Genomic DNA, 16416 nt, shown 5'->3' on the forward strand with positions numbered 1-16416 from the left:
AAGGGCCAGTTCCACAAACGTTGGTTAACTGTTAACCAGAGTTCAGTCAATGCCCTATCTTTTTCTATCTTGTTCTCTAAGAAGAGACAGAGGATTAGTTAACCTTCGGTTAGCAGTTAACCGACGTTTGTGAAACTGGCCCTAAATCGAAAAAAGCCAACTAGCAGTCCATGATTATATAGTCAAAGCTTCCACCATGGTCGTCTGTGTAACTTGCTGGAAAACGCCCCATTGTATACTCCCACCACGCCACATACGGAACATTTTTCATGACCACTTTCAATCTATGGAGATACGTCTCCTTACTCTTACTTCATGGTCAACACGCAGTCGCAACGATAGTGCACGTGACGTGACGTTTTGGCGCAAAAGCACGTTCGAGTTTGAAGTAACGTCGTTAACCTTGAACAGGCGTGTTTTTCGGGGCCGGGCGTCATCAAGATGCAGGCGATGCAGGCGACCGCATCGACGGTGGCTGTGGGTGCGGACGAGGAGGAGCTGGACGATTGCACCCCGGCGAAGTTGGTCAAGGCACTGGAGGTAAGTCACGTCGTGCGAATTCACCATCGGGACGCCCAACGGCGGCGCAACCTCCATGCGCTCGTGCATGTTCGAACACGTTCCGTCATGCTCGCTTTATCTCTCGTTGTTACCTGTTACCGCGCAGAAAAATGGCATCACCGCGGGCGACATCAAAAAGCTGCAGGATGCCGGGTTTTACACCGTCGAGTCGGTGGCCTACTCGACCAAGAAGGACCTCGTGACGATCAAGGGTATCAGCGAGGTGAAGGCGGAGAAGTTGCAGCAGGAGGCGTCCAAGATGGTCATGATGGGTTTTAAGAGCGCGACGGAGATACATCAGACTCGGGCGAATATCGTCTACATCACCACCGGCTCCAAAGAGCTGGACAAGCTGTTGGGCGGAGGAGTAGAGACTGGCTCCATCACGGAGATCTTTGGTGAGTTTAGATCCGGAAAGTCCCAGCTCTGCCACACTCTTGCTGTCAACTGTCAGTTACCGATCAGCATGGGTGGCGCCGAGGGCAAGTGCCTCTACATAGACACGGAGAATACTTTCCGACCGGAAAGATTGATAGCGGTGGCCGAGCGGTACAAGATCAATGGACAGTCCATCCTCGACAACGTTGCCTGTGCAAGGGCCTACAACAGCGATCATCAGTCTCAGTTGTTGCTTCTAGCCAGTGCTATGATGACAGAGTCGAGATACGCCCTGCTGGTGGTTGACAGCGCGACCGGTTTGTACAGGACTGATTACAGTGGCAGGGGCGAGTTGGCAGCCAGGCAAAATCACCTCGCGAGATTCCTTAGAATGCTGCTGCGACTGGCGGACGAACATGGGATCGCCGTTGTTATAACGAATCAAGTGGTCGCGCAGGTCGACGGCGCCGCTAGTATGTTCGGTGGCGATCAGAAAAAGCCGATCGGCGGCCACATTCTGGCACATTCGAGCACAACGAGATTGTACTTGCGTAAGGGCAGGGGAGAAACTAGGATATGTAAGATATACGACTCGCCATGTTTACCAGAGAGTGAGGCGACATTTGCCATAAACCCGGACGGTATAGGCGACGTGAAGGAATAAAGTTAAGCCGAAGGGTCAGAGTAAGTGTAAAAAGAACACGGTTGTTGCATCGGGTGGATGTTAAAACAAAAACGACAAATGTGTTTTCCGCACTGGATAACAACTTTTGTTAAGGCAAAGCTAAAGAGACAGATGTCACGCGCGTTAAACATTACTGTTAATTTTGATAATAGTTAAAATAGTTGAAGAGGAATCAGAGAAAGGGACGATCATTAATTCTGTTCGCGATCGAAGTTGATTGCTAAGTTAATTCACAAGTAGATTGTAGGTGTCTAATATTTCTTAACGTTCCTCTCGATGTATCTTGGAGGATTTTATATCATACTGTATTTCAAAGCTTTATTAAATATAAGGTATAATAAATGATTTTTTTAAATATGTTTAACTGTTTAAGACGGAAGTAACGTTTACTAACACCAAATCGCTGTATTTAAAAGTTAGAAAATAAAAAAATGAATTTAAAAGACTCAATAAGTCAGCGTGTGTTCATAAGCGAAAGAACGTAGCGACAAAAGATAATTTGTGAAAAGGTTGAAAATGAATTTGAAAGCATTGCATTGCGCCTATTTCATCTATCGTTAATTTTATTTTTTATAAATGGCATGTATTCCATAATTTGTCATATATTATACGATAATTATCGTTCCTGTTAACTTAATTATAACGGTAGACTCACAGCATCAATGATTCGTAACTAAGACGAGGTTCCTGGCCACATTTAATCGATTCGTAACAGGACAAGTTAATTTACATGTGCATAAGTGTGTTAGACGAGATCAGAGTATCTGTTAGGATACTATGCTTTAAAAAACTATAAAACATAAAACTAATCAGTTCTGTTAATCGACACTATGTACGTATTTATATTTGTTCCGAGTCTGTAACATGGTTTATGTAGAAAAATATCACTTATCAATCACTTTGGAGGCACTAAATGGCTTTAATCGGTCATGGATCCATAAGATTCACCGCTGATGGTCGGAGATTTAATTGATATTCTGCGAAGAGCATAGCTGCTAACCATCTGTATTGCTCGTCTTTGGACGAGCCAGCCAAAATATTTCCGAAATACGGGCTCTCCTTACATCTGAAAGATAATGAACAGTTTTATTATTATAGCTTAACTTTCGTTATCATTAATTAAACAGCTGTTCTACCAAGAGTCTAATTAAAAGTTACTAGATTACGTCTCGTTAAATTCTAAAACAGACAAATCATTATGTTTATTGATGAAGACGAGTAATATTTCTACATACCTCGTTGGTTTCTTATTTTTTATGATAAACGTAATGGACCAGCTGTGGGGGAAAAAAGCGTATCCAGAGTGAGTATCTTTCAAGAAATCTATTAAAATCGTAACGTGCAACTTGATGTTATACTTACCCCATTTGTGGATTGCGTTTAGGCTCGTGTCCCAAGTACCAGATAATATCCTCTATCCTCCATTCATGAAGTTTTACGGAGCAGACCTTATCCTTGTAACAATAGAGTTTCGCCTGGCTGAACTCGAAGAGGTAAGTCTTCAGATTTTTCGTTTTGGTGTCCGCAAACTTAAGTTCGCCGGAGATCGTCATAGGCGGCTTTACCTATACAGAGGGGAATGAAGAATGAGCGAGGGAGAGAGAAAACAATTAATTTCAATTTGACCATATCCTGTTTTCGCAGCGCACGCGGGACGCGTCTTTCTTTTCTCCTCTCGCGCAATTTGATCCGCATAAAGGCTCGTGTGCATTTTGTACGGCCTTGAACCCACCCAGCTACCATATAAATTTAGATCGTGGGAATCCGTAGGATAATTTTTGCGCGCGTGTGTGGAAAATGTGCTAACAATCTATTTCACCGCATCGTGAGCTTTCTACGAATTTTGTCTATTTTAGCGCACGTACCAGAGGCACGATGTCCTTGTACAACCGGTCCTTCCTGAGGACAAGGATGTTATCCTTCCTGTCATCCGAGTCCCAGTATCCCCATCTTGCCACCGTTTCCAGGACACGCTCGTTGTGATGCATCGGTCGCTCCAACGCGCCAGACAGGGTATATTCTTCTAGACACAGCTCGTGAGACGGTAAGCTGGCTTTCTCGGCGAGTTCTCGGCACACGTCGAATGCAGTCTTCTGAGGCCCGATCTAATTTATTAAAAATAAATAAACGAAAGGTTATAGCGAAATTGTAATTGTTAACAGTAATTCAGAATAACAAATTGTCGATAGTCATTGATTCTGCTCCGCTTTACACTGTAACGAAAAGGGAGCGCACAACACGGAGAATATATCACGGATATCAGAGAATCGGAGAAGGATCCTTACGGTGACGTTCACACACTCTCCATTCGGCGACAAGATGTATATCCAGACTTTTAGGTCTCCCGAGGGGGCACCTCGCGGTCCATTGTTAGACACGTGTTTTTCCAGAACCTCTAGCATCTTCGCTTCCTTGGCGAGGTCGGCCGACGACAATTGATAAAGTTTCGGATACAGTTTGATGAGATCAGCGACGACCTTGGTCTCCGCCCGGTTCCACTCCTCGGCGCTGTTCTCGCCGGCATGCATCAGAGTCGGACCCCAGACTGCCGAGAGATTTTCGACGGTCATCAGATTCCTGGCGCTCTGCTGACTGAGACCATGAAGATGCGCTAGGATTCGGCGAAGCGTCGCCGACGTTATGGGAGTCAGAGTGGATAATAATTTCTGATAAGTCGCCACTCTATTTTCTTCACTAGTCGATTCTATAAGAAGGAAAATGGGTTTTTTAATAATTTTTTTTGCAACATTAATGCTTCAAAATTATATTAACATTAATTCTCTTTAAAATTATATTCTGTCAATCAGAATCCTAAAATCTCACCGTGTCTTTTTTGTATAAATCATTTAAGGGGTATATTTTATTATAAAAGTGCTCTGTAACGTTATATCTTCAAATAAGCTATGTATCAGCTGTGGAGCGATACAGAAAAAACGAGAAGAAAAAGAGCCACAGACTTATAGAGTGAAAAGGTTTTTTTATGGAATTCACAGGGGTATTTTGAAAGGATCGTTTGCTACCTGAAGCGAGGCACAACCGGTCGTGTATAGTAGGAGGGAATATGGGATCCGGTAAATCCCGTAGGAATCTTCTAAGAACCGTGGCAACGTCATGTTCCGAATACAAGTTCCGTGTTATTTGTGTGGCCCATGCGTCTCGTCTAAAAGCTTCTAATAGCTTTACTACGGCACTGCTCGAGCCGCTGCGACGATAAATACCCTCCGTCATCATACCTGAAAGATAAGACTTCATGAGACTCAGTGGAATTATAATTTCGTTTACAGATACCAGAATTGAATGCAATCGGAATTCTTTGGAAGAACACAATTATCAAACAGGATGTTTCGTTAATGTCATAAAGTCTAATAATAGCGATAACGCAAGTTTAAATTTCATTGCGGAATATTACAGGATGTAATTGACGATATAAGAGATATAGGTAAGAATTCTACATAAAAGAATAAGTTGAAAGTATGAAAATTATTTTGTTTCTTTATCATTCCTGGGTGAGCTTATCTTGAAAATTGGGAAATATTAGTAACTTAACAACTAGTTACGGAACATTATCAAATACACATGTAATTGTATCTTATTTTCGTTCAACAATACAAGATGATGACTCATTTAATCACCATGGGCATAGATGAAGTTGACACATTTGTCCAAGATGACGGGCACATTATCCTGCGTAATCTGCTGTTGGTCTAAAGCAGGGCCGCAGTTCGTAGCTGCTTGATAAAGCGCGTGTCGCCAGGCGGTCGACTCATGGTTGCCCGATGTGGCGATATGTAGGGCACCGCTACCCCCGGCATCCGCAACTACCACTGGAACCATTCCGCATCCGGCAATCGGCCCTTCTTGATCTCGCAACACTGCAATGTCACAATATCGCAATTTTAATGAACATAAGTTTCCATGATTATTATCGTACGATAATGATGATAGAATCTCCTTATGTACCAATTAAATTTTAACAAAAAATGCTTCATCTTTTTAAACGAGAATTTTTGACTGAGAGGTTTTTGAATAACGTTTAATATTTACGTAACATCAATGTAGTAATAGCATTTGTTATTCACAAGACACATGTCTACGGGTATTACTAAGATGCATTGTATTTTTAATTGAGCAGCTCGTATCGCGTTGAGTCACTGATAAGACAACAACCGAATTCATTTATTACTGCAATTAGGTCACGTCTTTCGCGATTCAGCCGTAAGATGAATTGGGTCATGATAATTTCAACGATCTGTCAAAAGAGATTAAGACTAAGGGGCAAGTTATTGATATTGATCACACATGAATGAATACCGGTAAGAATAAATTGATTTAACAACGTAACGTCAATTTATTAAAATTAATTAAATTTTTCTCTTATCCAGTTTATCTGTATTTGACATCAACCTCATATTTTTATGTTACACTGTAAGAACTTAATTTTATATTTATAATAACTTGAATTATAACATTTTCAAAGTTTTCAATTGCAACTTACCGATGCAGCGCGCTTTCCTCAGGTCCACGTATTCAAAATTCACAGCATAGGTAGATTCCAAGGCCTTTGTGTAAATCAACGTTCTTTCTTGTAAAAGAAGCCAAGCTGGGAACCAAGTACCTGTCACACCTTCCTAAAGGGATATAAAGGACATAAGATCCTGAGAAGAAAGGCGAAAAATGTATATATATATATCTCTGTTGTAATATAAATGTTGCACAATGGCAGTGGAACGTGAAATATTCAGAACGTCCACGAAACTGTAGAGAAGGAATTTGCATATCAAAGCATATAGGTTTCCGCTTTCGCAAGCGCGAACGTTTAAGCAATAAACATCCAGGATTTTGTAAAACATCATCATATTAGTATCTTGAAACAAGTATTATTACAAACTTTTATATCAATATAATTTTCTCTTAAATAATTGTTAATCATTTGCGGTTAAAAAGAATGCTAACACATAATAATAAAAGAATGCTTAACGAAGATAGATATCAAATTCGACGTACCTTAAAATACTAAGGTAAGCTTGCAAATTTACAATAATAGATTAATATAAAATTGTGGCACATAATAAATACGAAAGTGATTAACTCGTAGGAATTAATTGCACATAGAAATTTTCGTACGCTAGTTTTTATTATCATTTTAATACTTTTGTTACTCTCCTGTTCAAAGATTGATTTTATTACCTTACTTCTTTTTATATATACCTTTAAGTAAGCCCAACCTGCTCTGGTGAATTCGGCAGTGTGCTTGGTGAAGAAGATCGGTATGGTCGCTTCGAGGATTCTCTGGGCCCAGACTCGTCTCTCGGCGATACCTTTTGCGTAGAAAATGTGCACGCTCGGTCTGCCCGTGCCGCTAATCGCGATGCAATGGACCGTCTCACCGTCCATGGTCCTGCACACATTTCGAAATTGTCTTCATCAAGTAATCGCGAGTGACCGGCTGACGAGCTAGCTGATGTGCCAATCGTATGATGAGTCAAAGGGAAGTAAAGATATGTAGAGTTAAATACAAATTAGACGCATTGGCATACGAGGCGAATAAAACTGCGCATTTATAAAAAATCATGCTGTTGCACCAAGAGTTGGATAATTTTTTAAGGAAAGATTGGTGGAAGAATTCATTATTGCACTGTATACGATACAGTATAATTGCAACATGTATTATACAATTATAAATTATTTTATTTTGCTTGGTGATATTTAAAAGTATCTGTGTAATAATTAAATGATATATTTTACATATAATACTTTAATTGTTATCAGGTTACATTCGAGAGACGATTCTCTCTCATAAGATCCTTTTCTTCTCGTTTAACAAAGAGGACCTTGAGATCTCTCTTGTAGAATGAGAAAGAGAGCGCGCTGTGTGTAAGCCTAGGGGACCGTCTGCCCGGCGTTAACACTTGGAGTTGGGTCGATGTAAATATGCCAACGAGTGAGTCACCTTATTATTCGATAAGCTACTGAATACGAATCGAAATTATATTCTCCAACATTTATAGCCGAGAGAAAACGTAGAATATCTGAATTATTCTGTACAATAAATATATTTACTATTTAATTTTGATAAATCGGAAAAAGTAATCTTGGATAATAATGGAATAAAAGTAAATTTTGAAAAAGAATGTACAAAGAAATGTTTAAAATCATAAAAATTATAACAATACATGTTGCGTAGTAAAATAGACTCACTTGATATCCTGAAGCAGATGAATACTGTGTACTGTCTCTAATTCCACGACCTCTTTCAGCGTAGACATGCTCTTGTCAGCGTAGAACGATAATTTCCGATCGAGCAACACTGCCGCTCTCAGCACGAGGTCCTTGGCCCTCTCGATACCCATTCCAGGCCTTCACAGGAAATAATGATATTTCTAATTAATACTCCAATGCGGTCGCTCAGTTTAAACGATAGATTTTATTCAAACGTTAATCGCAATCGATTATTGAGAGGAATCTTTGAAATCTCTTTAATATATTTTTTTAAGCGCTTCTAAACATTTTTAACAATGACAACTTTTAAACGGAATAATTTTAATTTTATAAATCATAAAATTCTCGTTGAATTATTAAAAACAAATTTGTGTATTTGATTTGTCAGCATTGTAAAAAAAGTTTCGGGATTAGAGGCTCGTGAAATATATTTCTTGCGTAGCCCATATTGACTCTTACCTGTACACTAGTCCCCTATGTGTGACCGGATTGGAGGGAGCATTCACCTTCGGCCTCTCCATTCGTAGCGACCTCGAACCGGACTCACCAATATGCTCACGAGTCCTGCCCAACAGTTTACTACCACTCTTAACGAAACTGATCACATTAGGCTTGATGGCGTGCACCGTGGATTCCTGTCCTAGTTTCCTCAATTTTTGTATCACGCTCACTTTGCGATGATCCTCGGTAAGCTTTGGCGTCTCCGACGAAGAACTGGTAACACTCTCCTCGTCGTTATTGGCAAGCGTCGTTGTCGTTGTCACCGTCATATTCGCATTTGGTTTAGGAAGTGGAGGAGCCTTCATGGAAGGCTTCCTTGGAGGAACAGCGGGTTGCTTTTTGGTCACCAAATGCGCCAGCTTCGGCAAGAGAGGCGGATTTTTACCCGAGGCTTGAACCTTATCGGGCTGCTCCACGCCTTCCGCCACGTCATACTCGTTCTTGGGAAGGGAATCAAATCTTTTGGGTGGTTCAGGAGGTGTCACATTGACGGCAGAATTCGTCAAGTCCTCGTCCTCTTGCTCCTCTTCGGCGCTCTCATGAAATTCCAGCGTACTGTCGGCGCTATCATTGGTAGCCAACAGGGTCTCCAGCAGCATCATATCATTGTTCTCGTAATTGCTATAAACATTCTCATCTTCGGACGTTCTCGCGAACGGATCGAACTCAAAGAGCACAGACTTGCTGCTCTGAAATCTAGTGTCGGGCGGAACCGCCGTAGGTTCCGATTCTTTCCGACCATCAACTTTCGGTGGCGACAGATTCTCGTAGAGAGAATTTTGGATAGAAGCCTGGCTCTCGAGGGACGCACAAGAAGTTCGGTCTACTGGCGAAATTTTTCTCTCGAAGGATCTCTCCAAGCTTTCCTTTTCTACGCTGGATATCCTGTCCACTTCGTCGACATTCTCAGCTCTCGTGCCTGGTGTGGCATCGTAAAAGGTCCACGAGTCCGATCTCGACAATCTTTTGGCAGAGATTTCAGACTTGTCCAGCGATAGACTTACATTGACATCGGACAAGTTTAGACTCTGGTCAGAATCGCTAGCCTGTTCGAGAAAGAGAGATTTAAGAAGGGTGAGATTTTATTTATTCACAAATTACACGAGACAATTCTAATTTTTACAAGAGTCTCTATTTCGCCAACGCTCAAAGACAAAATCGGTTCTAGCAATAATATCGAGAATAACAACATCGCAGAATGACAATAGTAATATTTCATTGCAGAATCTTGAAAGAGGAGAGATTTTACCTGATTCCGCGCAAGGCTGAGGTTGAAGTCGGGAAAATCTCGCTCAATCTTGTCGGACACCGTAGAACTGAGTGTGTCGTATCGGCCGCTACTTCCCGACGTGACGGACTGCAGCTCGTCGTAGATAGATTCGTCCGGAAGCGGGGGTGGCGGATAAACTGGAGGCGGCGGACTGTGCCTGCCACCGGTGGATAGATCCTCCTCGTTCTTCATGCTCCTCAGATTGCCGCTCAGAGGACTGTAAAATGAGATGCTGCTGAAGATGTTGTCGGCCGGCATGGATACGCATCTATCCTCCTCAACCGGGTCTTTGAGCTTTTTCTGGACGCCGCCCTGGCCGACCACGTCGTCCTGGTTCAAGGATGACAGCCGCCGAGACAATAGATTCTTTACCGACTTCTCCAGCCGAATGCTGGCGTTCCGCGTGCTGGAGATCACAGCGCGTCCCTTCACCGTCATCTTCTCCGAGATCTCATCCTTCAATTGGCGCGAGCTTGTACTGAGGTTGCGAAAGAACTCGTGGTTACTGCGAGTATTCTCGTTGCTGGCACTGCTGGTTGACTTTACATCGTCGCTCTTTTCAGATTGACTGGATTCGCTGGTCGGACTGCTGGAATGAGTCGATGGCAAGGTGGTCGTCGGCAAGAGTCTCCGAGGCGCCGGTATCGGTCTGCTCTCGGTCACTACCGTTCGCGGCTTTGGTATTGGCTTCACCTCCATCCCGGAGATTGATTCCTCCACTGCGTGGTATCGTTCCAGTAAAATAAAACTATGGTACGTTCCGATGCTAACCCATTGATCCTGAGACATATAAAAGCTGCTCTGACTCTTCGCGACTCGAACTAATGCGAGCGCAAACTGGAAATCTTTTCTCGTAATTTATCAGGGTCGTCTAAATATATTTAGGAACACGATAGCAATTAGTAATCCAGCTAATAATAAAAGCGGATGATTCTATAATATAATATTAGGTGTACAACTATAATATTATTACTATAATGTTACAACTATAATATTAAGTACACAACATTTTTCCGAGATGGAATTTATGACAGACGGCTTAAAGTTATAGAACGCAACGGCGATACTTTGATTGACAAATTTCTTTTACTTTCTTTTAAAATAAATCTTAAATATAGCTGAAAAATTTGGATTATTCACTTGTACACCTAATACACTTAACGATTATTTGTTAAATATTTTTTTCTGATTCAGAAACTGTAGTTCTCGTAAGAGAGAAGTGCTTTCTAGAGCTTCTCAAATGGAAAGCGCGTTTTCTGCGTTAGCCGCTATATTAACCAAGTCTCGTCTATTATTTGTTTCCAGGACTAATCAAATTGTTGTGTCTCCTCACTGAGTGCGTGACAAAACAAACGAGCGACGCAAACAGAAAGGAAATTATAAATTGTCCCAGGGTGAATCATCGTTCCGAAAGCCGATACCGACGCCCATAGTTTCCGGCTACTAGTTCAACTGACTGGCGAGTGAGTATTACGTTCATCGTTCCATATCTGTACCTTAGTTCTACGCTAGATCGAGCATTATCGTATCTTGTGCCTATTATCTTCAGTTATACTCAAAATGAACTATGCGTTTAAGAATGTTATACGAGAACGTTACAAGAGTGGTTCTTCATGCAGCTTAAAATTAATTAAGTCTAAAATACAGAGTTTCATGTCGTTGACCTTATTACATGTTTTACTTATTCTATTGTGCTCTCTCTCTCTCTCTCTCTCTCTCTCTCTCTCTCTCTCTCTCTCTCTCTCTCTCTCTCTCTCTCTCTCTTTTTCTCATATTACGAATTAACTTACTCAACAAAGGAGAAGAGAAAATGATTACCGGGGAATATGTCGAACAGTGCTAAGCTAACAATAAGAAGAATCTGTTGAGGAATAAAGAAGCGTATCTGGCGCGCCGCTTCCAATGAAAATCATGATTCACGATCAACTTACATGATTATTGGACATACCAGCTCCTCGAATTGCTCGTCAGATATACGGTACGAACGACAAGTCACTCCTTATCTTCTAACAGGTTGAAACTTCCTCAAGATAAGAGAACACAAACTTCAAACGAACAGAATGTTGAAGCAACAAGCGATCGATTAAGGTGAGCTTTAATGGCAATCTATTGACACCCGAAATATCGTGAGTCGATACTTTTTCGCGCATCAACTTTTATTTAATGGCTAATATTAAGCTACAAACATAACAATTGTTTGTAGCTTAATATTAACCTTAGGTGGGCAATAAATTGTATAATTATGCAAAGTGATGTTTGTAAAATGTGAATTGATATTTTGAGGTACGTAGCTCATTATGCAGAAAGTGAATGTATTGATGTGTAATTAATGGCGCATCACGTGGGCTCCACAATGGAGCTTGCAAACGCGTCACCGACACTTCGCGCATATTAATTATTCTTATGTCAGAAACACCTGTGGACGCTCGCTTTCGTGCCTCGCCGACGGAAAGTCTGCGTTTCTACGCGAAATATTTGCGTACGAATTGACGGAGCTCTCTTGACAGAATGAAAATAAAAGTTGCTGATTTTTCGAGGATGTAGACGAGCATTTAAAAATTACATATATTCTTTCTTTTCTTTCAGAACGGCGTACGGTCATCGTGGGGATTAGGAATTCCGGCGTTTGTCCGTTAGTAACGAAACACGCAGGGTCAAAAACCTACCTACGTCAGTGTCGCGGTACCGGTTGTCCCTTCCTGCGGTTCTTCCTTTTCTCGAATCAACGCTCCCGTTTTCTCGCAGTGAGTCCACTATCTAAAATCGCAGACAGCATTTCGATTGTTTTTCTTCGAACGGGAGTTTCTCTCGAGCTAGAGCTACACGGGTCCACGTCTAATTCCCGATCGTTCATCTGTATTCCGTCCACTATTATATGGGTCCACTATTTCTGTTCATTAGCACGTGACTCATTACTCGTGCGGTCACATACATAATTACACACTTTACATGGAAGTTTTCACATTCGCGTTTATGCAAATTCTACGTATTTACAAGAATGAATCATTCCACGGAAGTACGGTGAAAACTTGTAAAACCTTTTGTCAAATAGGAACAAACACCGAATTTCCCTCGAAGAGAAACACTCGATAATTAGTGCGTTATTATTTTTATACGATATATATTTTTTAATATATACAATTCTTTTTTTCATCCAAGTAATTCCACAACATGTATCCTTTTTTTTAATTCAAATAAATCGAAATTTCAGCGCAAAAACGAGCTTTTACGAGAAGTGAGAGTCTAGTGCGTGTTGGCCGAGAGTATTCAATGGGTTAAAGAGACACTTCGCGCGCGCGACAACGAGCCGAGAAAGACGTGCGCGCGTGCTCCAACGCGCGCACACATCGACGGGCACAATAAACGAACTGTAGACTTCACAGTTTGTGAGCGCAGACCTTCTCCTTTCTCCTCGTGGAGCTCGGCGTTTCGGAGTATATTTTTAGGATGCTCGAGCTACGAGGTGCTGCGAGTTACGTTTTACCGGCTACATAACTGATTTTCACATTCAACTACCGACGTTTACGATTATGTGCGTGAAGATAAAGACGATGTGAGGAACGATAAGATAAAAGAGGTCGAGTAACGCGTCCTCCGCCCGACGGCACAGCTCGTGCCTATGCACTGACGCGACTCCACTCTCCCTGGTCTCCGTTGCCTACACATCCATCGCTATTGCTCCTCTCGGTCCTTGGTGGTGGTGGAAAGAGACTCCGGAGAAGGGGACCAGGCCAACGCCATCGCAGGCTTCAATTGCAACGGTCATCGATGCAACTGCACGTGGAATGTGTTATTCATTTTCATTTGAAACCGTTTGCAAAGTCCTACAAAGCAGAATTTACGCGATAAGCTACCACTAGGCAGAATACATATATATCAAACTTGAAATATTCCACAGTGAACATTATACAAAACGTAAAGAATTATTTGACGCCAGTACATGATTAACCAATGTGGAAAAATTGTCACACGACGCTAACTGGCAAATTCTGTGTAAGGAAATTTATTGCGAAAAATATTACCTCTGCCAGGGTTCGAACCTGGACTTCCCTGCACTCTAGGCGGGAGTCTTTTGTACAAAACAATCAAATTTCTTTTGAATGACAGTCTCAAAATTTTTGCTACAATTTACGCGATTGAATATTCAATTTGCTATCTACTTACAATCCCAGATTAATTATCCTAAACAAAGTAAATGCAACTTATAGATTCAGCACATCGCAATATTAAGAATCACCGTAATTAAAATTTAACCGAAGAAAAACAGCAATTGCCTATATTGTGTGAAATGTAGAAGTAATATAATAGTACGGGGAGAGATATTGTTCTACGAAGAATATTTTAATGAAACCTTTATTAAGACTTTTATCATGCCAAAGACAAATGACGACTTTGGCTATACAAACAGGTAAACGTTTCCCCGGCGAGAGTCCTCCATGCAGGTGCAAACCATACAATATATTGTTATAAAATTTCATAGATTATTAGTTGAAAACCGCAACGAAATTACGCATGGCTCTGATGTCACAGAACAAAAATACAAAGGAAAATAATTTATGTAGATTAATGCTTAAGTTAAATAATATTTTGACCTATAAAAATATAATTTGTATTTTTTGAACGACAATTTACTCAGTGCCATAACTATGCGAATGCGACCACTGTCACACTGGCGACGTTTCGTTAGTTGATTTGATTAAATCAATTCTAGTAATGAATGAGATTTCGAGGGCATGTAACATTTGAACGAAGCATTATCGGTTGCACCTGCACTATCGAGCGACTTGCGTGGGTATCTCTACTATCTTAAATCACAATGGTGACGACAAGTTTAACTATTTATTCGTTAATTAGTTCCTTAAGATTGATCGTTACATGTAAGCAGGTACGCCCGCACGCACGCACGCACACACGTTTTAGCAGTCGTATACATAAAAACGCGTGACGAAACGATTCGATGATTGCCGATGATCTCTTGGCGAATATTCAACGACGCGATACCTGTTGCGTAATAGAGTTAAAAACTATATAGTAATTAGCAAAATACTCGATGGATCTTGGGACGGTAATTGTAACAGACATTAGGACGTTTCCGTGAATTTTAACTGTCAAAATTGCCACAGGACGATTAAAGAGAAATTAAAGACGTTAGAATATGCAAAGGGAGAAAAACTTGACATAATTTTACAAAATGAATATTTACGTTTGAGATGATTTTTGAGATCATCATCATTCACTATCGAGAGTCACACGAGGAAATTATATTCCCGCGGAGCGACTCGCTTTTATTATATAATTCCCCTTACCGTCATAAGATTAATTTACCGCGATCGACTCGCGTCGGTCGCGCAAACCCGTAAAGAGTACCTACGTTTTCGGCGTGACGCCGAATGCTTAGGCCATAAAATCGTAAAAAAATATTCAAGCGCGAGTTCGTAGGCGAGTATCCGGTGTGGAGTGCCTCTGATTTCCTTGCCTTTATTTTTCGAGGGTTTGAGGCAAATATTGGAACGCGCGTTTACTTTCGTATACTTTGCAGAAAAGAGTGAGATCGCTCGCGGTGTCCCGAGTCGAAATCGCGAGTGCGTGCGTTGCATAGCGGCTGCGTAGGTTTCTTTCGTTTTTATAAAGAGGAACGATCGACGGAATATCTACTAGTATGTTGGAACACAGAGAGACAATCGTTAAACAATGCGACCAGCCCTCAGCCGATAACGCAATTTTGCGCAAAGTTTCATGACGGAAATCAAGTGACGTGTGTGATCTCGTTTCTACATGTATGTATTTTTGGAATGTCTATGGACGATCAAATTACATCATCGTTATTAAGTAATTTTCAATTGAGCAATGATTTCTCGCTTATCTTTGTAATATGAGACAGTTGGTCCGTGTGCAACAAAAACATTTTTGTAATTTGACATACTTCTCTGCACGCTTAATTGAAATAAAGAGATAACAATCGAGGGGAAACAATCGTTTTGCGAAACTTATCGGGTAAGGGCTGAGATAAACGATTCAATCTCCTCTCTTCGCTTTTATCCAAATAATAATAGCTGTTTGACACCCCGTACCAATCTATTTTGCAAATAAAAAAATATACGGTTTGTACTGAAAACCTCTTAATTATATTAACGAATATACTTGTGCAAAAAAATAATAGTAAATTTCTAAAATTCACGAGATATTTCAACTCTGTAATATTCGTATTACAGAAATGATTACAGTCTTAGCATATAGGCGAAGCGTATCGAATTAAAAATTAATATTATGTATATCGCAACAAGATGATTTTAATAATTAATCCGGTCACGTGGCGACGGATACGAGGCATCGTGAATCTGCCATGTAATTCGAAATCGTCAAACTACAATAATAGTTCTTCGAAATCGTTTACGACTGCAACATGTGATTCGAGAGCGTAGGATAAAGAGACAGAGAGCGAGAGAGAAAGATAGAGAGAGAGAAAGACAATGACATAGAAAGTTTTAAGAGATTAATCCGAGGAAAAAATCTTTAGGCACACTCACACACATACACGTACATTTATATATAATTATATATTTGTGTGTATATATTATGCGTAGAGCGCAAGAGTCTTTATTTTTTGGCAAGCAAAACGCGGCTTCGCACTTTTATTCGAATTCCTGTCGGAGTCAGCAAGGGTGACGTGATTTGTTCACTTTTTCATTCTTTGCGCTTGAGCATTATTTGTAGAACAGCAAAATTAATTAAAGATATATATATACATAGATAAAAATAATGATATGACATCTATAATACAAGAAAAATGTAGAATAATATA

General features: G+C 40.8%; 2 protein-coding genes across 9 annotated transcripts; one reads left to right on the plus strand and one right to left on the minus strand.

Moving 5' to 3' along the window:
* Positions 1-106: 106 nt before the first annotated feature.
* Positions 107-2074, plus strand: LOC105561236 (DNA repair protein RAD51 homolog A). The gene is made up of 2 exons (XM_012011030.1): positions 107-540; positions 668-2074. The coding sequence occupies exons 1-2, from the start codon at positions 442-444 to the stop codon at positions 1601-1603; spliced, it is 1035 nt and encodes a 344-aa protein (XP_011866420.1). The 5' UTR covers positions 107-441; the 3' UTR covers positions 1604-2074.
* A 95-nt stretch (positions 2075-2169) lies between these two features.
* Positions 2170-13586, minus strand: LOC105561237 (arf-GAP with Rho-GAP domain, ANK repeat and PH domain-containing protein 2). Of its 8 annotated transcripts, none has more exons than XM_012011031.1 (14): positions 12281-13586; positions 11546-11634; positions 9594-10394; positions 8303-9390; positions 7823-7981; positions 6833-7022; positions 6120-6252; positions 5257-5496; positions 4645-4857; positions 3910-4328; positions 3490-3729; positions 2987-3189; positions 2860-2901; positions 2170-2690 (listed from the first exon to the last, which is right to left on the minus strand). In XM_012011031.1, exons 2-14 carry the CDS (start codon positions 11558-11560, stop codon positions 2552-2554), a joined length of 3882 nt encoding a protein of 1293 aa, XP_011866421.1. In that variant the 5' UTR covers positions 11561-11634; positions 12281-13586; the 3' UTR covers positions 2170-2551. The 8 variants fall into 8 exon arrangements, with proteins under 8 accessions (XP_011866421.1, XP_011866423.1, XP_011866422.1 ...); XM_012011033.1 differs by having other exon boundaries at positions 9594-10410; XM_012011032.1 differs by having other exon boundaries at positions 11546-11659.
* Between the last annotated feature and the right edge of the window lie 2830 nt (positions 13587-16416).

This window comes from Vollenhovia emeryi, unplaced genomic scaffold (genome assembly GCF_000949405.1).
Source record: "Vollenhovia emeryi isolate VEMERY1.0 unplaced genomic scaffold, V.emery_V1.0 DF939209.1, whole genome shotgun sequence".
In the NCBI taxonomy this organism is placed as follows: domain Eukaryota; kingdom Metazoa; phylum Arthropoda; class Insecta; order Hymenoptera; family Formicidae; genus Vollenhovia; species Vollenhovia emeryi.

What these genes read in the sequence shown, in the direction of transcription:
- LOC105561236 (XM_012011030.1), top strand. Translation starts at nt 442, where the DNA reads ATGCAGGCGATGCAGGCGACCGCATCGACGGTGGCTGTGGGTGCGGAC. An exon ending in AGTTGGTCAAGGCACTGGAG is followed by an intron (nt 541 to 667) that starts GTAAGTCACGTC and finishes GTTACCGCGCAG; the next exon opens with AAAAATGGCATCACCGCGGG.
- LOC105561237 (XM_012011031.1), bottom strand. An exon ending in CATAGGGGACTAGTGTACAG is followed by an intron (nt 7,982 to 8,302) that starts GTAAGAGTCAAT and finishes TTTCCTGTGAAG; the next exon opens with GCCTGGAATGGGTATCGAGA. An exon ending in CAACTTCATCTATGCCCATG is followed by an intron (nt 4,858 to 5,256) that starts GTGATTAAATGA and finishes CTTATCTTTCAG; the next exon opens with GTATGATGACGGAGGGTATT.